This window comes from Vanessa tameamea, chromosome 9, assembly GCF_037043105.1.
Source record: "Vanessa tameamea isolate UH-Manoa-2023 chromosome 9, ilVanTame1 primary haplotype, whole genome shotgun sequence".
NCBI classification, from domain to species: domain Eukaryota; kingdom Metazoa; phylum Arthropoda; class Insecta; order Lepidoptera; family Nymphalidae; genus Vanessa; species Vanessa tameamea.
The window spans coordinates 5,980,038-6,003,549 of NC_087317.1; the positions used below are offsets into that span (position 1 = coordinate 5,980,038).

A 23,512-nucleotide genomic window follows, 5' to 3' on the forward strand; every position below is an offset into this window, starting at 1 on the left:
ATAATACCACTTCATAAAAAAATAAGCATCAACGGTTGTTACGACTATCGGTTTTTACGACTAAATATGAGTAGTCCCCTTCAATGTCGTTATAACAGATTTTGACTGTATTCATATATGAAAACATTGCAACATGTCCCCTTTAATAACTCTGTAGTCTACTTCTCCACAACCCTTAGGAAGGTACACTGGATGGAAACTTCTGATTAAATTTTAAAATGCATAAAGTTTACACAAACTTCTTTTTGTTTTTACAACGAAATAAGAGATACTGTACTAAGGAAAATAAATTATTGGCATTGATCACATTTTCCTTTCTTAACACTGGATATTTGTTGACTTCATCATGACTATTAACTTTATACATAAATATATACATATATGTTACAGTTATGTTATATAATGTAGTAATTGTTTTTACTAATTAATATTTGATATTAAAAAATCATTACTGTAATTAGAATAATAAATTGACTGTACTTACAACATTATAATTACAAACTCATATTACTCAACTCAACAGTGGCTGGAAGTCTCTTGAGATAAAGATTTTTTCCCAATTTAATATTTCTGTATTGGTATACAAATAATAAAATGTAAAATAATTGAAGTGTTATTGTTCATTAAGTCCTTTAAAAATATATTAGTTATAAATAATATTCGAATGAAAAGTCTTCAATAATATTTAGAGTAAGATTAAAGTATATCTTATTTAAACTTAGATTATTGAATTAGACACACAGTAAAGTACAGACCGATGAACATCGGCCACAATGAATTGTTAAAATCACAAATACACGTTAATCTAGATTATATTACAATTGAAAATAAAAGACACCTCATAACAATATCGCCCACAAGTCAATATTTAGGCACATCAGAGAATACTAGAAAATTGGTGACTTAAGTAAAATCATAAGTACAAACGGAAGAATTAAGTTTTGCTTACATATCTAAGTTCAAAATATAATACATGTTCTTAGGGTTTGTTGACATCAATGTTTGAATCAGTTTGGTGACTGGTTTCTTGTTTAGGGCTGTTAACAGTTTTCTGATCTAAGTTGTATTTTTCTTCATCGATTAAATACATTGCTTCATCATATGTTGGTGGTGGAAGTTCTGAACTAGAAGGCTGCGGTTTGCTAATTGCAGCACTTGATATTAGAGCATCATAGGAAGGTGGTAAAGTTGCACTTGATGGTGATCGAGGGACTTGACCTACATATGCCTGTTCAGCTTGTACACTTGCCATATCCTAAAATACAATATTCTTTATTTAAGTGTTAATTTAAATGACAAACAAATATGATTATGTATTTTTGAAAATATATCTTAGGAATTTTGCTACCTTACCAATATGTTTAGTTATTATGAAACTAATAACTTAAAGAAAATTTATATTTTGTAATTTTTTATAAAAATTAATAATAAAAAATTCATTTTAATAATTACAAAGTAATACTGCCAATAATGCTGTACAACAGCTGTTAATGATGACTTTTAGTTAACTTTCAAATATATATACCCATCTGTAATGCTCTTAAGCTTTAATCAATAAATAAATGTACTTTGGAGAATGAGTTCATTAATAACTAAATTAGAAAGTATAGTAAAGCTTTTTTTGTTATAAATTAAGTGAATGGCCAAAGTTGCTATTTGTATGATACAAAATGGTAACTAAATTATGCGACAATTACTTTTACTTTAATATTATTTTCATTAATGATAAATTTGCATAAGTCAATAACACATATCTGTTTGTATTCAGTGATAAAATTAAATGGATTTTTGGGTTAAGGTTACAGAACATTTACTTTTGGGAGATAAATAGAAAATACAGTTTATGCACAGAACACAGTTATCAATGGCCCCTATTTATTTTATCAGTTTTCACGTGAACATAGCAAAATATTTCAAAGTAAAGCTGTTAATATAAAAAACAAACTTTCGCACACTTACCCTAATAATAGCACGTTGATGTAAAAGCATTTGAATAACACTTTTTCTCCTCAAATATAACATGCTTTTAACAGCGACCATCATTCCAGAGCATATAAATATAGGTCCCACAAGCCACATGTGTCCCAAGTTACTCAGAATATATCCATCAGCATCTCCTAATGCTAATACTGTGATAACGGTACCAACTGAAAATAACACCATGGACAGCACAAAATAGGAATAGCTCGTACAATCACATCGTCCAAATCTTTGATCTTCCTCTAATTCGAAATCACGGTGCCGCAAACGATGCAAACGTTGTCGAATGAAAGGACTATCGAAAACGGTAGCCATTTTTCTATAAATTTCTTAACACGAGTCAATAAAATTAAGTACTTTATTTTCAAAACAAACACATATTTGGAAATGCTAAAGGAATTGTTTAGAAAAATGTTAAAAAAAATAACAAGTACAACTATCACAAGAAGTAACTTTTGCTTTTCTTGCCCTTCAGGCACAGATTAAAATACACAACTTACAATACGACGAGAAAAAGTTTGTTTATCTATTGAGGTGTTACCATAGTGTCAAAAATCTTATTATTTATTAATCAAAACATAAATTCGTGTATTGATCTATGTAACAACACTCATGTTTTTCATATATGTGTATATTTATATTCTGCTTATTTCAATCAATGAAATAAACTATACTACACCTTCGACCAAATATTAAGACTACCAATATCATTTACTTGCGCCCTTTTGCGGATTCACTTGGGAACGGTACGATCTACATCATTCGTATATTTTAACCAAATCAGATTCCGAAGTTATAGTAGCCTACACCTACGGAAATGAAAGCCCTAAAATAATTTTGTAGATTGTCAGCACATAGACGATATGAGGAAGAAGTAAATGATATAGAAAAGATTTCAAGTAATATACACCGAATATATTTTTATACTATACTCACAACACATATCGTTACCGATTATGATACTTATAAAAATTGTTTTTTGTCAAAATCTATGAGGAAATACTACGTTTATTTAATTTCATCATCAGCAATTTCTTTTTACTGTACTATAAATATGAAAAGGTCAATTTTACATTACGTATCCTTTTCACCATTATTTAAAGCTTGCTTAACTTCCTCAATGTTTACATTTTAGTTCAAAATGTCAACCTCATTTGTCACATACGTCAAATTTTAGACAAATTGTTAAATGGTGTAAAAGTGTGTAGAATAGATGATGACGCAAAATCTTTTTTTCATAATATATTTACTATAGTTTACTTAATAAATCATTTCATTTTTATTAAATTTAAAGTGATAAGAAATTTATCTGATTTCATATTTTAGTGCAATTTAGTAGTGCTTTAAGTCCCCTTTTTGTGCTAGATAGATCATGGCTCGTTTCTTATTGCTATTTTGTTTAATGTTTATTTTTGAGAAAGGTATAATTATATTACATTATTCTATATTTCTATGACCGATTTACTTAGATTAATTATATTTAGTCCAAAAAATTAATTTTTATTCTGTTTATTCCCTGAAATTGATATAAAATTAAAATCGTTTTATTTTCAGCAGTATCGGGAATAAAACTAACTATTGTAAGCGACGGTCCAGCTGTACGTGGCTCCAACGTAACATTTACAGCAACTGTGAAAGATTATGAGGGAGAGAGTCTCAAATTTGTTTTCTGGGATGATGCACAGCCCCAACATACTGCTGAGGTGATAACCATACTATTGCGTACATATATATATAACTATAATTTGCATTATAGTTATATATTTTAAATAAAATATACAAATTAATTCTACATAATATAGAACCTGTTTTGAATTCATTAGACTAAAACTTGATGAAGCATATAATTTCAATAATACAAATAGGTTGTTATTGTATGATTATTATTACACATTAAATTTAAAATTTTATTATTTAATTAAAAATATATATAGTGTATAATTTGTGTTTTGTTTCAGTTTATTGAGTCAGCAAATACTTCCAAGTGGGTAGTTGAGTACCCCCGAGACCTTTATGAGCCTGGAGATTATACTGTCAAAGTAAACCTTATGAGGAGCTTTTATGGGATATGGTATTTGGTTACAACATCCAGTACATCATTCAAATTAACAGGTACAAACCTTAGAGAGTTATTGAAATGATTTTAAATATTAAAATAGTTTCTTGGTAGTAAGGATTTGTAAAACAATATCTGGGCCCTCTTGTCACTTTTTCTATTGACAGCACTACTTAGTATTGTTATGTTCTGGTTCAAAGGGTGAGTGAGCCATTGTTATTACATACATAAGGGATATTACTTGTAAGTTCCCAAGGTTGTCATTGGTGAAGTAAGTTCTTAAAGCACCAATGGTCATAGAAGCGGTGTCCCATTTTTTAGAACATCACCATCAATATATATATATTGTTTATATCATAATATATATATAGGATATATATTTTTTTGTGGTTATAATTTATCTCGTGCTCGGTGGTGAAGGAAAACATTGTGAGGAAACCTGCATGTATCTAATTTCAATGAAATTCTGCCACATGTGTATTCCATCAACCAGCATTGGAGCAGCGTGGTGGAATATGCTCCAAACTTTCTCCTCAAAGGCAGAGGAGGCCTTAGCCCAGCTGTGGGAAATTTATAGGCTGTTAATGTAATATATGATTTAAGTAACTAAGCAAGCTCAATATAAGAATATAGATCTCGAAGGTGGCAGTGTATCTATTACGTAAGAAATGGCTAAAAATATCTCTTACAATACAAATTTACATAGTATTACACTGCATAACAACATAACTACATTACATTCATCTCTCATAATTATATAAGCAATAACCTAGTTTGCATTCAAATTTGTAGAGTGAAAAGACAAATGAAACCTACCATTCATTTGAAATGCTATTGCTTGTCTTTTTTATTAATAAACTGTAAATTGTAAAATAACTGTAAATAGTAAATTTAATTAAATAAAAGACTCATGTGGATTGAGTATTATTTGTAGAAATTTTATTTGAAAATTTTAATACATAGTTTTGCTTTCTTCTGTATGTTGACATAATTAGCTGATTCTCAAACAACACACAATGGTACAGTGATATAATACATAATATACACCATGGTAGAGGGCTACTTTGTTCTCGTTGGTTTAGTACTTTGAGCCACATGAGTTATTTTTTTTTCTGGAAAACCGCCTTTTCGCCTTTCCCCCACATGATGTGGGCGGTATGTGGGGCCCGCCGGCGCTGAAGGCGCGGTACCCACTCCGTCTTTTCGGGGGCGTCAAGGGATCGCTTGCGCATACTACCGTGATGTCCCGACGTTAGGCTCACCTGCGGGCCAGGGTACAGAGACCCGGCGACTCCGGCGAATTTTGAGTCACATAGTTTTTTTAATATTTAAAGATTATTACAATTATATTTATATATAGAAACAACAACTGTCAAGGTTATAATGATTCATGTAAGACGCGTAATTTAAAACAACACACAGCTTGCAGATGTAAAATTTACTCGTTTTAACTGTCACAGTGCAATACGTATAGGATTTCCCTACTTTGTTTGATTCTGTATTTGTATATTGACGTATTTAGAAGAATTAAAAAAAAGCGATAACGCTACGCGAACGCGTTAAGCCAAGTAAAATATCGCCTTTCAAAGATTAGGCACGTGTCACAAGCATGTTTAGTCTCATTGTATCGTATATCATTAAAACAGAACCATGTTTTTGTATACTCATCTATAATACAATAAACATGAATAGGCATGAATTACGACGTTCGTTTGAAGGTTGTGAAACAGAGAAAATTATTATTTTCCCAGTCTGTCAGATTAGTGGTTGAATTTGACATGGTTTTGTTAGCAAGGTAGCTAATATCAAATATGTAGTACTCAAAATATTTAGCGTAGCCTAAAATTTTAACAACATTTACAGAAGTCTCAAAAACGTTATCTTAAATATACCAAGTGAAGTGAAAAACCATACAATTAGTTGCATGCCTTTACAAAACCTTCATTATTATTCGTAACGGTACGTAACGGATGTATACATGTCGTTGAACTTGCTGATAAATTTGCCGGAAACCCCACATCCCCTGTGCCCTGTACTTGCAATTTTGCAGCGCATAGTTTGAGAGGTCCGTGCAGCACAACGTCTCGATCTTCACGTATAATTTTAATAGGCGACAGACTTTATTTTCCAAAAATAAAAAAAAACGCGTGATGGATACCTTTGAAAACAATATGTAATAATAATAAATTCAAAGGGGATTTTGGATATCTATTTCTATTATTTCTAATTGCTTTCAAGTTATTTTTGAAGAAATAGAATTATCATTATGTATGTTAACTTATACTGATATTTTCCGGTATCAATGTAGAAAATTAGCAATGTAAAATAAATTTAATTATTTGATCACAGGATAACATTTTAAAACAATAATTGATTTTGATGTTCTAACGTCTAGCTCGTCAGTCTCTCATATCGCGCTAACGCAATCTGCTTCCTATTACAAATTCAGCTTCCTTCCTCTGCTTTATTGTGAGAGCTCAGCGCTCTCTACCTTTTTCTATTATTCTTGAGCAACATCAAAGTTAATTACGACAATCAGTAGTAATTAAAATATTTTTTAATAAAATTATCGATTTGAAATAAAGTTTATTTTTAAGTTGACGAAAAAGGAAAATATTCCATCCATATCTTTATATTAAAATCTAGTGACCCGCCCCGGCTCCGCACGGTTGCAATGCCGATACTAAATATACTACAGAATGTCTTACAACGTTCGCAGTTTTCATTTAGTTAGACAATACAAACCGCTATGTCGCTACGTTTTAAATCTGTAATAGATTCGAAAATATTCATTTAAATTACATGCTGTACAGGGCCATATTGATCTATATTAAATTCACAATGAATTTAAGGTACTTAATTGGATAAGGATTAATGCTGTATTGCTTAAAATCGTTTCGAAAATAAGCCATTATTTCTCGTAAAAAGTAAAGGATAAAAAATGGTTATTGTGGGTTATCCCTATGAGATAGACATATACCATCGCGGATTTTGTTGAAGACCTTTATAAGGTGTACAATACTGTAGTAGGTACATCTTGATCTATCTCATAGGGTTTAGCCAGCGTTTGCAATGTTAGCGCAAAAAAATGTGTTTATTTACGACATCACTTTAGAAACCTCTAGAATTATCAGTGTTTCTCTGCTATATTCTGCATGTATTATACATATACACCTTCATGATGAATCAATCTATCTATTAAAAAAAATCGCTTCCAAATCTGTTGTGTAATTTTAAGGAGCTAAGCATATATAGGGACAGACAGCGGTAAACGACTTTATTTTATACTATGTAATGAAGATAATTGCATATTTAAATATATTTATTTTCCTTCTTTCAGATTCATTAAACGGTAATTTAGTACTTAACCAAAACGACGTGGACAGACCTAATAAGTTTGTTGCCGTCAATAAAACTGTACATCATTACATTAAATTGCCTGAAAATGAGATACAATTTCTTAAGAAGAATGCTTCAACGGTCATCACTTACTGGTTCATCGATTGCCAGTATATTGATCAAACTGCAGATTTTTCACTGAATTATACATACCAGGATGTTATGAGTGATCATTACATTGATGCATTGGTTGTTGCGAATAACCAACCACTGCCACCAATTACTACTACCACCACAACTACAACGACGACAACAACTACGACCACAACGACGACAACAACTACTACGACTACCACAACAACTCCTAAACCAGCAACTTTAATACCATCAAGCACAACACCACCTACTACTATTAAAGATAGTGTGGCAAGTGGAAATGTAACACATAAATTGTATAAGAGAGCGCTGTCAAACAAAACCATGAAAAAGAAGAGTGCTATAAAAGATTTCATATGCCATAATTCGAGCATCGTACCAATTGGAGATACGTACACATATGGCCACTATCAAGAAACTATCAGCGTCAGAGGTATTTTGATTTTAGAAGCATTATAATTTTTTTAAAAGTATAGGTTGTTGTGGGTGGTACCACTTGGCGTAAGGTAGGATCCACCGACTATTCCATCACCAAAAAATTATATTTAGTATTGTTGTGTTCCGGTTTCAAGGGTGACTGAATCTAGTGTAACTACTGGCACAAGGGACGTAGCATATTAGTTCCCAAGGTTAGTGGCGCATTGGTTGTGTAAGAAATGGTTAAAATTTCATACGTCGCCAATGCCTATGGACGGACTTATTAGGTGGTCCATTTGTTCGTCTGCCTAGCGATCTAGAAAAAGATTCTTCTGGGATACGTTGCACTCATTAGTTTTTTATTAATAGTGATGATGGTAGTCGCATATAGTGCTTGAGTGTGTGCGTAAATCTGTTTGCACATGTGTGCCATTTTCCCGCAATTTCATAATCCAATGGGAGGGCAATCCGATATCACAGGCTCTCCTGTGATTTAAGGCTGCGGACCAACGGCTTTACACCTTTTGCGAGGCATGGGAATATTATGGATGCCAACTTCCAAACTTCGTGCTGGTTCAGAATTGCTCTACGGAAATATCCAATAACTTTTTACTAGACCAACCAGGGTTTAGTATCACGGATCCAGGGGATCTGATAGGATTAGTTGTATTATAATAATTGGGATCCTTGCTTACAGTGCCAAAGAATATAAAGGGGCGAAGGTGATGTTAATATTATACATGATACCAATCGAATTATTTGACTGAAGCCCAGTCATTATACACTGTACTGTATTGTAGTCTTACCGTCATTTACTTTTGTTTTTTGTACCTTACTTTAGTAATTTGTATGTAGCAGGCAATTGTATTTTCTGTTACGTCTCGTGGAAAATTTTACTCCTTAGGCATAATGAAATGTTCCTTGATTATAGTAACCGAACATAAAACAAAATGTTTAACTCTGTTGATTTATATCATTGACTGAAATTTCAGAATCCATATCTGTAGTCAATATTACTGGTTTGAACTGGCTACAGCATGGTGACTTGCTTAATTTACAAGTGAAGTACACAGGCTCTCCACCATTCGACTATTGCGCTATATACAAGCTGGGACAGTACAATGTAACGGGAAACGAGACCTGTTCTTACAACACAAGGACGTCGTCGAATGCCTTCCCATTAGTCCATTACTTCTCTGATAGCGACCAGCATACTGTTGTCGTTGTGATTGAGAACGATTTGGGTAAAATAGTCTCGAGGGCAACCATCAATATCTATAAAGGTAGCAATTTTTCTATTTTATAAATTTTCAATAAGTGGTAAAAAACATATATTACATTATATAATTTGTATGACTTTAACTCTGAATGAAAAATTTTATGAAACTATCGTGAGTTTTAATACTCTAAGAAAATTTCCATGTTTCGATGTACTCAGATAAATATTCACGAAACATTAAAGTGAAGCAACGAGATCAAATAAAAAATTAAAATCAAAAACAAAATCCCGGTAGTGCGAAACGACGTGTATGTTTGTTAACGCGTATGTTAGCAAACAAACCCGTCTGGGTAGGTACCACACTCATCAGATATTCTGCCGCCAAATAATAGTACTCTGTATTGTTGTGTTCCGGTTAGAAGGGTGAGTGTGCCAGTGTAATCACAGGCACAAGGGACATAACATCTTAGTTCCCGAGGTTGGTGGCGCATAGGTGATGTAAGGTATGGTTAATATTTCTTACAGCGCCTTTGTCTATGGGCGGTGGTGACCATTTACTATCAGGTGGCCCATATGCTCGTCCGCCAACCAATGCCATAAAAAAAACACGTCCAAATTTAATTATTATTTATTGACGTACATATTAACATATTGTTTGTAACTACACACACTACTGAAAATACGCATTCGCTTTTAATTTTGTATTAGCTCTTATTGCGTCAGTTAAATATTCTGTGCGTTCTATGGTTTTTTAGAATATTAAGATAAATATAGCAAAGTGGCTATTTATCAAAAACATAGACTGTATAATAATAATAACCATTTTATTATTATTTTTTGTTGATCTTACTGTTTATAAAGATCGTAGAATTTTAAGATTTTTAAATTTTTTTTTTTTTTAAATATGATAACTATGCCATAAAAACAAATAAATCATATTTTCCCTTAGCTTCGGTGCATGCTCAGCTGTCGGTGATAGTGGTGCCGGTGGTGTTCTGCCTGGTTGCTGTTATTTTGGTAGTCTTCGGCATCGCATACTATCAACATCGGTCTAGGTTCGTATTATATTTATATGAGGGTTGAATGAATTGTTGTAGAAGATTCCAGATAAACATTAGATTTACATACACCATGATATTTATAATACAACACTATTAAACTACTTAACTACTCATCTTTAAAGGTCCATCGTTTTGTGGTTGTGGCCGGTGGCTCGTGTGTGGCAACTCTAATAGTAATTCTATACTTTCGATAACAACTTTGCCGACTTTTAAAACGCTAATATTTAAGAATCCATTATAAATACATACAAAAACAACTGCACCAAAATTGTGAACACAAACGACCAACAAAAACGAAGCATTAATATGTATGACATCATAATTGACATAATTAAAAAAAAAATGTCTTCTCCGATGATATGATATTACTTGCATTGTAATTAAAATAATGCGAATCAGAATTTATAATTTACAATTAATAACATAAAGTATTAACTATTTTTTTCAATAATTTATCTTATCTCTATAGAGGTAAAGCACCAATTAGATTGGCATAATTTGACAACCATTTTATGACAAAGTTAGTGTACTTGTTATATTAATATATATTTAACATACTGCATAATTATGAAATTGATTTAACTGATTATAAAGTAATCGCTGAGTTATCTGTTGGTTCTTCTCGGTATAATCTTCATTCTGAACTGGTGTTACCATTAAATTTAATTTATCTGTGTAAAATGACGATTCAAATGTGTTTGTAAGAACCTATATGAAAAGAGTATTTTAGTTTCAAAAAAAAAAAAGATAAAAACTAACGTAATTTTATATTTGTGTGTATATGCTTAGTATGAAATGTTTTATCTAAAACGCGCTTTTATCATTTCGTGTGTTTTAAAGCTATAAAGTCTTTGCCCTTTAATCTAATCTTGCAGCGAAAAAAAACAAAAGCAGTGATAACTTTATAAACGACCTAGAAGACAAAAACGTTTATTTTTTATTGTAATATATCATTTTACTGTCTCAGTATTTCTTTTTAAATATTTATAGCAAACTAGTGTTTCTACCGATCGATATTCGATTTTTTCCTTCTTGTCTATTATTTGTGACGTCATCATTCAAATAATATAAATTGATTTCCACATCTCGTATTATACAAATGTAGGATAATTATCGATGTTTACATATTCATTTAATTAATATAAACTTTGATATTCTCAGATATACAGTTGAAGTGGCTGATTTCGATTTCGGACAGCAGGTCAATCTAGACTACAAAACATTCACCGAGCGTCTCAGAGCCAGCTTCCGAAACGCGTTAAACTTTAGACAACGCGACGATACTGAACCACTAACGTCAGATACGAGATACGACTCGATGACATAAGAGTGAGTATTGTATGAATGGTATTGTACATATAAGGGTTAAATTTCACGTGAAACCATTTGAATTTAACCGACCAATCAAATGAGATCAAATTCAACAATTCAAATTTAGATCTTTATTCGTCGAGTCAAATTTGCCAAAATGATATTGTATATGAAATTGTTTTTGTTTACAAATGTGCTTTGTTAATTAAAATTATATATTTTTTTATTGATTATATTAATTATGCGGTGTTATGTAACCTTAGTCAATGATTAGTCGGTTAATCGAATAGGTTCAGGAGTTCAATATAATATTTCCACTTTTCACATTTGCTCAGAAATTGACTTATATTTGGCACTTCTTATTAGACGTTCGTTGTTTATTTTATTTTTTTGTTATACTTATATTTAAACAATTAAAAAAAAAATCATTCCATTACGACTATGATATGTGATTGCAATTGGTAAAGATAAATTATCGCACGATGGAAAACTTAATTCAGTATGTTGTTATAGTTCCTAACCCTAGTGCTAGAGTTTTTAGGAGTAATTTCAAAATAATACACTAGTATTGATTTAAAGCGATTGCGATTAGTAACGACGTCGGTAATTAAAAAAAATAATTTAAATTAAAAAATAAATAAGCCTTAACTGTAAACATTTTGTTCGATAAAATATCAGTTTACAAAAATGTTTATAAAAATCGAAATTTTAGTTCCATCACTATTTATAGTTTTTGTAATTGTTATTTATATCAAATATGATCATGTGTTGTTTTTACATGAATATATATGTGAACCATTCTTATATTTAATTTTTTACCGCATTTTATTTTATTTAAATATTAATATTGCAGTTTATATAATTTGGTAATATATTTATGTATATTAATAAAATTTAATGCGTAAAAGATTATTATTTATGATAATATAATATTATAGCGGGGTTACATATACAGACACTATAAATAATACACTAATAAATAAATTATTTTTTCATAAACAGATGATTGTATTTATGACGTAGCGAGCAATGGACTAATTGCAAATCGCCAATCAAAAATCGTTTTTTTTTTTAACTGATTTCATATTAATCACGATTGCTACAGAACCACGATCGTGACGAAATATACTTTTGTATTTGAATGTTCAAAGCATTTAACAATTAATGATATACATGTAATGTTAACTATAGACAAATATTCAAACTGGGTAACAGCCACATGTAATTAACCATTGAGGTAGATATACTCTTCTCTGTAATACCGTGTTCGTAAACGCAGCAGCTGGCTCGCTCTATCGCTTTGTCTCTCTCACACGTTAACATATTAATTTTTAAAAGCTATTGGTATGTTCAATTCATTTTTTTTTTTTCTATGCGTCTAACTGAGTCGATGGTAGGTTGTCTTTCAACTTTGTGACAGTTCAATTCTCGGTCTTGATTGTCGATTAAGAGAATGACAATTAGCGAGAAGTTGTAAACAAATTATTGTCGTCATGGTAAAACAAAAGGCCAAATTTAGTTTATATAATTCCGGTTTTTATGTAAAAAAATAATGTAATATTGATAATCAAATAGGAGTTATTATCTGTCCTTGTAAATGAAATAAAAAAAAAATCTATTCATAAGAAATACGTTTTGTAATTTTCATAATTAAATCAAGCTTTATTGTAGGTATTATATAAATAAGCTTTATATTATAGACTGATATATGCTGGCATATGTACGCATTACTATAATTTTTTTTAGGTATGTAACTTTGACATAGGTTATAAACGAGTTATAAAAAAAAAAAAAACATTCTAACGTGCAACAAACAGACGTGAAAATCTTTAGTTTTAATCATCTGTATTTCAAAATATAATTAATAATTATTATAAAATGATTATCTGTGGTAATTTTATTGCCAAATGCATGCAAAATTGATTTCAATTAAAATTGTATCGATACCATGAACGACACTTGTATTCAAATATAATTCTAAACGTCATATAAATAAAGATCAAAATATGATGTTACAATATAATGTGTTATTGTTGTTCACTGTATTGATGAAATATTAACAAAGTGATCAGTCATGTTTTGTGATATTATAGGTTAAATTAAATAGATTTACTTGTATTTATATATTAGTTCTAGAATATTATATATAAACCATGTATCTGTATTTTAGAAGCAAAGTACCTTGTAAACCTATACATATATTATATCCCCTTAAATACTATTTATGAATTATCGGTGCCATATAATTGTTAAAAAAAATGTATCCCTCATTCCAGCTTGATTACTAAACTATTTAAATTTACGTTTACGCCTTTGTCGCTATATTTTGTTTAGTAAGTATTCCTAAATGAATGTTTGTCTTGCTCTTTCAAATATCAAATCAAATATGACAGAAAGAGAAATGAATGTTTGACTAAACACACCCTAAATAATGCTTGTAAGAAAGTCCGTTATCTCTATTATCATAAAAGTTAGACTAAAACATAATACAATACACTCTATAATAATAATAAAAATAAACATGCGTTACTTTGTATAGGAGATATGAAATTCGAGGAACTTAGTTTGGCTACTAGACATTGAAGAGTTTCACTATTCAAATCATGGGTCCAGGGTCTTTGAATCTGTTCGATGGAACCAAATAATTTTATTGTCATAATTCTATAGTATCGAATCGATATCTTTAATTACATACAATTGAAACTAATATAAAATCTGTTGAAATTAATGCAAACCTGAGTCCAGACATAAAAAACTATACAATAACAGATGTAGTTTATTTATTTATTTGCTATATAAATATTATTTGTAATATAAAAATCATTAGTTATCACTTGTTTTTAGTTTTTTTTTAAATCTGTTATAAAGAAATATTTTTTTGAAAATTATGTCTTTTTTTAAGTCACTAATATTAATGAGTGTACGTTTTATAATTTAAATCTAGTCCTAACCTTATAATGTATTGAAAATTTGTAGATAAAAGTTCTTATATAAATAATAATTAATATATATTATAAGACGTATTATCAACTGTTTACACCTTTGCCCCTATTATCTCTATAAAATGAGAGTTCTATGCCTCTAAACTACAGAATGTGTAATTAATTTGTAGTTATAATAAAGTGTTAATTGAAAATAAATTTTTGTTTTTTGTTGCATGAACACCCTTTTTCCTTTAATATTTAAAATTTAAAAAAAAGATAAGATTTAAATAAATGAAATGTCATTATTTTTATTTATTAATGTAGGGATTTGTGCTACATATTTATCGTCGTTCGTTCGATTCGTCAGTTCAATTGTATCGGTTACAAAAATATAGTTAATCCAATATAATATCCTAACCTGAATTGATAATTAATTTATTAATGAAATACATTACATTTAAAAACAACGAATATATGTAGTTTGTTGTCTCATATAAACATATTCGCCCAATTTAATTATCATACAAAAACATTGCATCCAGTCTGGAATTAAGCAAAAAAAGTCAAAACTATTTCATGAAATGAAAACTTCAGTGAGTTTTTAAAACCTACATAAAGAAATGAAGTGGTACGAAGAGTTCAACCAACATAAGAGCAACGTTGTAGGTCACGCTCAAAACCCTCTCGTGATAGAACCCTTGCGGTGAGTTACACGTGAATGTAAATGTGACACTTGATGAGATTCTAATTTAATTTTCCATGTATTATGAGTTTTTCACGAAAGTTTTCATTTTCATTGTATAAATTCGTTTCGTTACACTCATTCGGTATTTTTTAATTACGTATTTGTAAGACTGTTTTAAATTGTATAGAATATAAAAATACACATAATACGAAATGAGATTTGAGAATGTAATTAACAATTGTTGTCATTTTTGAAGTAAAATTTGAATAAGGTAGTCTCTGTGAGCCGAGGTGACGGAGGTTTAATCACGTGCATCTTGAATAAATCAGGACAATTGCGGGTTTAATGCACCAATTACTTTTTCACTTTTGTACATATATTTACATTGTATTTATGTACATAATAAAATATGTACGAAAATTGACATAAATGCTCACTGAATGCATTTTAGGACAAAACTTAATAAATTTCTTAAAATGTTAACATTTGATGATTTTGATCTTTCTCTCATACACACACACTCACAATTACATACTTACACATTACACACAACATTACACTATTAATATAGTATTTAATTCAAATTGTTATAAAATAAAAGTATTATCGAAGCATGTAACTTTTGCGGACACGCGATCGATAAATGTGCTCCTACCGTCATGCAGTTCACCTTGGACGGATGGCATTATGCATCGAGTATTATTACATATTATTTTTAATAAAATATAGTTAAATTATTGCTACTGTATTCTTTAAATAATAATTGTTATAAGTATTTGTTTTTTCTATTAGAAATAAGCAGAGTTATGAATTGGTTAAAATAAATAAATCTGTTTATAATCAAACTAGAAACGCGCCTCGGGTCAATGCTGATACTAAATATACGATAGAATATCTTTATATACAACGTTCACAGCTTTTTCAATCAATTCAGGGCCATATTGATCTTTATTAAATGCACAATGTATTTAAGATAGCGTACTTAATTGGATAAGGATGAATGCTGTATTGCTTAAAATTGCTTCGTAAATAAGTCATAATTTCTCGTAAAAAGTAAAGGACGAAAAATGGTTATTGTGGGTTATCCCTAAGAGATAGACATACAATCGCGGATTTTTCGTAGAGATTATTTAAGGTGTAAAATACAGTAGTACATTATTTTGGTATATCTCGTAGGGTTTAGCCAGCGTTTGTAATGTAAACGCAAAAACCGCTACAAAATCCGTTACGTAGTTTTAATGATGTAAGCATACATAGGGACAGACAGCGGTAAGCGACTTTGTTTTATACTATGTAGTGATTCATTACTGGATATTGGATGTATTGGATGAAATTTTGCAACATGTGAGCTCACAAAGTCAGCACAGTGGTTGCAGAGGCAAGCATTGCCCAGCTATGGGACATTTACTTTACGTTTATTTAGTCTAGTCATAGAGGTATGCCACTTAGGAACAGTGTATTTATCACCAAGAGCGATGGGATTATATCAGGATATAAGGTAACAGCGAGACCGAATTTAAATAAACTTCAACTGTTAAACAGATTTCTGTAACGTACACACGGGGGAAAATCTACTAAATTATAACGGCTAAGATACGTTCACGATTCTATTCCGATTCAACTTAGCCAATTCTTCACAACAATAAAACTCAGCTTAATCGTAACTGAGGGCCAATTTTAATTATTTGTATATGTATTACAATATGCGTCTGAAATATCGCAACTGGATTGTTGTGTTAGTACAATAGGAAAGCAGGTGAACGTTAACGGTTTCGATTCGATTGCAATAACAAAACATTCAAAATTTCAAAGAAATTGATTACGAGTCTACCGAGACAATGGAGTCATGTACTATTTGATTTAGGTTTAATTCGACGGCATTTACTGTTTTGAGTAAACACTATACTGTCGCAGTCGAGAGGGCTCCGTAGATTGAACACGTTCATATGCATTGAAAATTTCGGGTTTAAACCAAGACCACTTTATGCACGAGTTTTCATGTGCTCATAATTCGTTTAGTTATTGGTGGTGGTACAAATATCGTGAGCAATCCAGCATGTAACGAATTAAATTCTGCCATATATTTATCCACCAAACCGCATTGGACCAGAGTGGTGGAATAACCTCAAAACTTTCTGAGTAGGCCTCTGAGAGGTTTGCCCAACAGTGAGACATGTACTGGCTATAAAATGGGAGTAATAGAAGTCGTTGGTTTCGCATGTATTTTTAGTCTATGGTATACAAAAGTTTAACATAAAAAATTTTTAACGTACTGTGTAATAAAAAATAGTTCTTTTAACGCATCGCTCTCTAAAAAGTGGAATGATAACGACTGCATTTTTATTCGTAATACACTCGCAACTTTGTTAAAACAAATGAGTTTAATTTTCATTTAACAACGAACAAGGAAACGAGTGGAAAAAGGAGCATTCGTTTTCGCAATTAATTAAAATTTCTACACACTAAGCGAAGTCTAGCCGTTTAGCGGTCGGGTTAAATCTCTTCAATCGCATAGCGAATACACCCCGAGCACAGTTTAATAGCCTACTTTGCTTAATAGAATTAATTTTCCGCGACGCATAATGCCTCACTGTTTCATTTTACGCGCAAGCAATAAATAAAGATCTTTGAGTAACTTCTTGCAATAACCGTTGACAATTTAATATTCAAAGTTGGAATATTCGTCATTACGAAATAAAATAAATTACGAGAATTTTATTAGATCCTTTTTCGGTTTCTGTCATAAATGTTATATCTGTAATTTACTATATACAACTCCGATTTACTTTATTCGAAAGTTAATTTAAAATTGTACTTATTACGAATTATTTTAATAAATTATATTTTTCACCATTATGCTTAACGATTTAAATTATTCACAAATTGTTGTATTTTCGAATTGTGTATGTATAAGTTGGAAAAAGTTGATTTCTAAATGATAATTAGCTTCGTCATTTGCGATCAACTTTTCATGAAGGCTTGTAACTTGTATTACAAGGGTACTTGAGCATCGTTATTGAGTCTATCTATATAATACATACCGAGTATTTATTATTACTATTTTTAGGCTGATGGAAAGGCAGGAGTTATCAGGATCTATAGTTTTACTTGCTTCCAGAGTTACAGAATAGTAACAGTGCCAACTTTGGGCTGTTACTGCGCGAATTTCTCGGAAATACCTGACAACTTTTAATGGTCCGACCTGAGACTCAATCCAGCGCCTCATGATTTGGTCGTTTAAGCTGGCCGCTAGACAAAGTAGCACTAAATGTATGTTGATAAGAAAATACTTAATACGATCAATTCAATTGATTGAATTATGAGTTTAATTGTCCATACATAAAACGTATTTTAAAATCTCATTATTGATCACTTAAGTTTAATTCGATTACATGGCATTTAAATCGTTGAAGAATTTTGCAAATACTTTTCTTCTTTATCACTCGCTTCGTTTATAGTTACTGGAAGCCGAAATGAAAGAAAACCCTCGGATACTCTTTCTCCGAAACTTCATCAAATTTACTTGAAGTACCTACTTCTGATACCAGGCATCTTAAAATAATTTTGAAAGCAATTATCATTGTTTATCAATATTTACCAACTTAGATTTAGATTTTATTTTTTATAATAAGTACTAATTTTATAAACAAGTAATTTATAAATAACAAAATGAGTTACATTGTGGGCAATTTCGCTTAAATCCGCAACCTAACCCTGGTTTCCAAGGAAAATGAAAACGATATTCAATTAAAACACATTAACAATAAACAAATACACAGTGACTAAATTTAATAATGAGTTATTTATGTTTATTTTAAAATATTTACTTTTAAATAATGATGATAAGAGTTGTCGAGATAGTCCAGTGGACAGAACATGTGAATCTCAACTGATGATTGCGGATTCAAACCCGGGCAAGCACCACTGATTTTTCATGTGCTTAATTTGTGTTTATGAAGGAAAACACATTGAGGAAACCTGCACGTGTCAGATGTGACTACCAAATGTGTACCAAACCAAATCGGAATAGGATCGTGAAATAGGCTCCATCCAAGCCTTCTCTTAAAAGAGAGAGAATGCTTTAGCGTAACATCGGGATATTTACGGGCTGAATTGTAGAAGTTAAAGGAAGGTTGGTAGGTTTTATCTATACGCAAGTCATGTTATGCTGGTGTCAGGTTTTATCTATAATATGCAAGTCATGTTAAGCTGGTGTCCTGTTGCTTGATCAACCTATACCTAATATGTGATAATAGAAATACACAAACTTTATTATAATATATTATTACCAGTTTATCTATGGGCAGTAGGCCTGGCAGCATACACTTCGAAGTGAGGAAAAAAAAATAATGCAAAATAATTGTTAATGTTTCTTTGTTTGTCATGTATGTAAGTATGACACCGAGTTGTTTTGCGAAAGATTTCTTATTAGTACGAACATTTTATTACCAAAATAATTTCAATCATTTAAGAACAGTTGAATTAAATCCCGAGTAACTGTTATAGGTCATAGGTTATAGTAACATATACAGGAACTGTTTATTTAAATTTTATACACAAAATCTTATTGTTAGGTTGAATGTGCTATAACTACATATAAACGTCATAAAATATATAGTAGAAGACAAACAAACAAGAATTTTAAAATAGCTTCATATTTTTAAATAACCGTATCAGTAAAAGATAAGGCAAGTTATTGTAAATAACAGACTTTTCAATTGAATTTATTTGTGTATGTAGGTAGTTTATTAGTGAGCTATGGTTTAATTTAATGTCTTTTAGGACTAACGATGCATCCCAAATAATAAATAATACTCACAAGTATCTGTCTCTATTGCTAATATTCTGATCTTAATGAGGTAAATATAATTGAAAACATTTACCAAGAAATATATTCCTTTTAAATTAGTTGTTAAGATTCATAAATAAGAAAAATCAATATAAAACATTATTATATATTTAAAAAAAAATCGTTCATAAAATTTCATATTCAGATAGTAAATTACATCAGCAAATTGTTGACATGTCTTTAATGGACGTAATGCAAAACACATTTTATTATTCGAACAAGAAATATTTTAACAATTTAATTAGCTTATAACTTATAACATTTTTTTATTTATTCTTCATGATAATTATTCAAATAGCGGTTCACCAGCAATTATAGAACTCTCAATCCCACATTGATCGTCTCCGCGAAGAATTTTGAAGAAGCCATTGTCTCCCCAATCGGAATTCCAGGAGTTTGCAATAAGCCAATATTTGTTTCCATTTTCAACTCCCCATCCCATAATTTTAATAGCGTGACCTCCGAGTGCGTCGCCTGCTACATGTTTGTAAACACCACTCTTGTATGAAAGTAAATCAGCATACACAGTAAAAGCACCCTCAACAGGTCCATTCTTAAATATCTCAGCTCTTATATTATCCTCGCCACCTCTTACAGAGTATACATGTTTTCCGTATTTTTTGTCTTTTTTGTATAGGACGTTATAACTAGATTGGCATGTTCTATAGCATTTGGGAGTCTTAGTGTCTCCGCTGCACGGCATTCTATCGCCTGGAACATGATGTTCGCAAGGAGCTATTTCATATGGTCTGCAGCCCTGAGTCGAGTTGTAGTTTCCCCCTGAAACTAAACCAAAGTGTTTCCAGTATTCCCAAGCCAATGTTGGTATACCCCCATTACAACCGAGACCGCAAATAGGACAACAACTTAATAAATCCTCGGCGGAGAAATGAAAATGCTTTGTTCCGTTTGAGTAAATACAGTATCGATCGGTCATTGCTTCCACTGCTCCGAAAGCCCAACAACTGCCGCAGGAACCTTGATCTCTTATTTCATTTAAAGTTGGACAATTTGGCCATTTGTCTCTGGGGTCGAAATTGTCAGGTAAATTCGCAATGAGGTCTTCGTCATGTTGCACGTTTTCCAGTTTTGCAATAAATTCATCTTCAAGTGCCCCCATCATTTTCATTATCGTCGTTAATGTCGTTTGAGGTGGAAAATTCCGTCCAGCTATCCATGAGTTTTGTTTGGAATTTATTATAGTTATAAAAGAATCAGAGAGTGGATGAGGTTTTCCTAAGTCTGCCGATGAAACGATCACCGCGAGTAGTAGCACAAAACACGGAACGCGAAGTATATTCATGTTTGCATTTATTATTTTTGCTGAATTCTAAGCGGGTATCGGGCGCACAATGAGAGCGGTGCGCGTCGACTGAGTGGAAGTGGGTGCTGCTCATACGCCGCGTAATTACGATGTACACGAGGGGCGAGACAGCGCTTGACCGCGCGTGTCGAAGTTTAATAACGTTCATATCTAGAACAAAGAAATCAAAGATATATTATTTACTTCTCAGCAATACCAACAAATTATATTTGCTGAATGATAAAAATATTATTCTACTTGACGATTATTTGTTATATTTTAATTTATATAATAAAAAAATGATATTTACATTCACCACTTGATAAAATCGGATAAGAAATGCTGACATTTAATTTAACAGATTAATATATATAAAATTGTTAACGATTGCTGAAAGAATTATATTTTAGTACTATGTACCTACCTATGTATAATACTACTTTTAAGTAAATACGTTAGTAAAAAAGTTTTTTACGTTGAATTTATTTTACAAGCCAATTTGTTTGGCTTTTTTGTAAATCGTGTCAAAACAAAACGATAGATAAATAGGATAAACGTTCCAGCTTTACATTTTTGGTCACTTTCATTAGAATAATTAACTATAATTTTTTTATATCGAGTAATGGCAGTAGTTCGTGCTTAAAAAAACATGTCTCGTTTAGAAAGAATCATTAATTTCTATCTCTCGTACAACGAGGACGGATCTCGGAAAAAACGATTAAAAAATTGTGCAGATAAAATTTTATAAAAGTATGATTTAAGAGGACTACAAGAGCTAAGTGCCCTTGAGAATCGCACGCACACACTTACAAAATCGACAAAAACGGCAAGCCCGTGAACTAAGGGTTAATCGAGGTAACGAGGTTACGCCCAAATATTCTAATAGATGGCGCCAAACCGAGCGAAGTAAGATCAATCATAAATCTCATAAAAAATAGATAGGACAACAGAATTGTTTTTATTTCTTTCGATGTTAGTTAACGAATGATTATAAAAAAAACTGATTCAATTAAACTTACAATATTTTTATTTATATTTTGTACACAATAAAATAGACAGTTAGTTTTAACCTTTTTTTCTTTTATTTATATTATTATACCTACCACAATTAGTTCTTATACTAAATATTAAAACATACCAATTTTTAATATTTTATAAAAGTTTGATAATCTATTTATATAATAAAATCGTAAGTGTTCGAAACCTGTAGTGTAGTAACCGTGGGGTAACATATAGCGTAGTGTTTGTTCGTTTTATTAATATCGGTTCACAAAGAAAAAAAAAAATTCAATTAAAACAAAAACATCTAAATATTTACAAGAAAAAAATGTCGTCAAGTCGATTTGGTTGAATCATTGGTTAACTAGGTTAATCATACTAGGTTTAATTATAAATCTCATAAAAATAGATAGGATATTAGAATTATTTGTTTTGCTTTGGATTGTTATTCGAAAATGATTAAAAAATAAAACTGATTTAATTAAACTTAAAATATTTGGATTTGGTACTACAAAAAAAAAACATTTAGTGTTAATTTTTTTATTAAAATATTTTATTTAATTTCACTTGTATGTATGAATGTATGTACGTATGTCCTGAAATCTTGCAATCAATATTACACCTACTTCCATTGAAGCTATGGAGCTGAAAGTTGGCACACATATTTAGTCTCGATGACAATCCACGATTCATGAATTGCTTCCATTTTCAATCTAATATGGCGGACGTTACTAAAAATTACAATTTTTGAATTACATACAAATGACACTTCTAAATATTCTAGTTCTCTGGTTCACAACAATTACATTATTTTTTTTATTATTAAAATTAGTTCATACATAACTTTAATTCCTATTATAAACAAAATCGATAAAATTAAACTCTTACGCAATATAAATAGCTTCCGTGTTATTGTTTTCGACTTTCTTTATTCTGTAAAAAATAAATATAAGTTAGTAATTATATTTATATTAATTATAAAATTATGTATTTAAAAAATATGTATCTAAATATGCCCCATAGTACTTTTAATGAAAAATATCAAATTGCTTCGAGATCATGGGGATCGAACGTAGTCACTCTCAATTGATTTTATCCTTACTTTCACCAAATACTCTATCATAATATTTGAAGAATAGCTCGAAAAATCTGATTCTATACGAACTGATTGCACATTTTTTCTAATAGATGTTTTCAATATTCATAATTTATA

General features: G+C 30.7%; 3 protein-coding genes across 4 annotated transcripts; 1 reads left to right on the forward strand and 2 right to left on the reverse strand.

The window, feature by feature from the left end:
• Positions 1-602: 602 nt before the first annotated feature.
• LOC113394995 (uncharacterized) lies at positions 603-2,469 on the reverse strand. The gene is made up of 2 exons (XM_026632502.2): positions 1,960-2,469; positions 603-1,255 (listed from the first exon to the last, which is right to left on the reverse strand). The coding sequence occupies exons 1-2, from the start codon at positions 2,293-2,295 to the stop codon at positions 980-982; spliced, it is 612 nt and encodes a 203-aa protein (XP_026488287.1). The 5' UTR covers positions 2,296-2,469; the 3' UTR covers positions 603-979.
• Positions 2,470-3,149: 680 nt separating this feature from the next.
• Positions 3,150-11,936, forward strand: LOC113394993 (uncharacterized). Of its 2 annotated transcripts, none has more exons than XM_026632498.2 (7): positions 3,150-3,401; positions 3,535-3,683; positions 3,939-4,092; positions 7,377-7,964; positions 8,941-9,231; positions 10,117-10,222; positions 11,390-11,936. In XM_026632498.2, exons 1-7 carry the CDS (start codon positions 3,353-3,355, stop codon positions 11,553-11,555), a joined length of 1,503 nt encoding a protein of 500 aa, XP_026488283.2. In that variant the 5' UTR covers positions 3,150-3,352; the 3' UTR covers positions 11,556-11,936. The 2 variants fall into 2 exon arrangements, with proteins under 2 accessions (XP_026488283.2, XP_026488284.2); XM_026632499.2 differs by having other exon boundaries at positions 3,538-3,683.
• An 8,151-nt stretch (positions 11,937-20,087) lies between these two features.
• LOC113395009 (cathepsin B) lies at positions 20,088-21,393 on the reverse strand. Its single transcript, XM_026632520.2, has one exon. The coding sequence runs from the start codon at positions 21,298-21,300 to the stop codon at positions 20,284-20,286; it is 1,017 nt and encodes a 338-aa protein (XP_026488305.2). The 5' UTR covers positions 21,301-21,393; the 3' UTR covers positions 20,088-20,283.
• Positions 21,394-23,512: the final 2,119 nt, after the last annotated feature.

What these genes read in the sequence shown, in the direction of transcription:
- LOC113394993 (XM_026632498.2), top strand. Translation starts at nt 3,353, where the DNA reads ATGGCTCGTTTCTTATTGCTATTTTGTTTAATGTTTATTTTTGAGAAA. An exon ending in TACATCATTCAAATTAACAG is followed by an intron (nt 4,093 to 7,376) that starts GTACAAACCTTA and finishes TCCTTCTTTCAG; the next exon opens with ATTCATTAAACGGTAATTTA. An exon ending in AACCATCAATATCTATAAAG is followed by an intron (nt 9,232 to 10,116) that starts GTAGCAATTTTT and finishes ATTTTCCCTTAG; the next exon opens with CTTCGGTGCATGCTCAGCTG.
- LOC113394995 (XM_026632502.2), bottom strand. Translation starts at nt 2,295, where the DNA reads ATGGCTACCGTTTTCGATAGTCCTTTCATTCGACAACGTTTGCATCGT. An exon ending in ATCAACGTGCTATTATTAGG is followed by an intron (nt 1,256 to 1,959) that starts GTAAGTGTGCGA and finishes ATTGTATTTTAG; the next exon opens with GATATGGCAAGTGTACAAGC.
- LOC113395009 (XM_026632520.2), bottom strand. Translation starts at nt 21,300, where the DNA reads ATGAATATACTTCGCGTTCCGTGTTTTGTGCTACTACTCGCGGTGATC.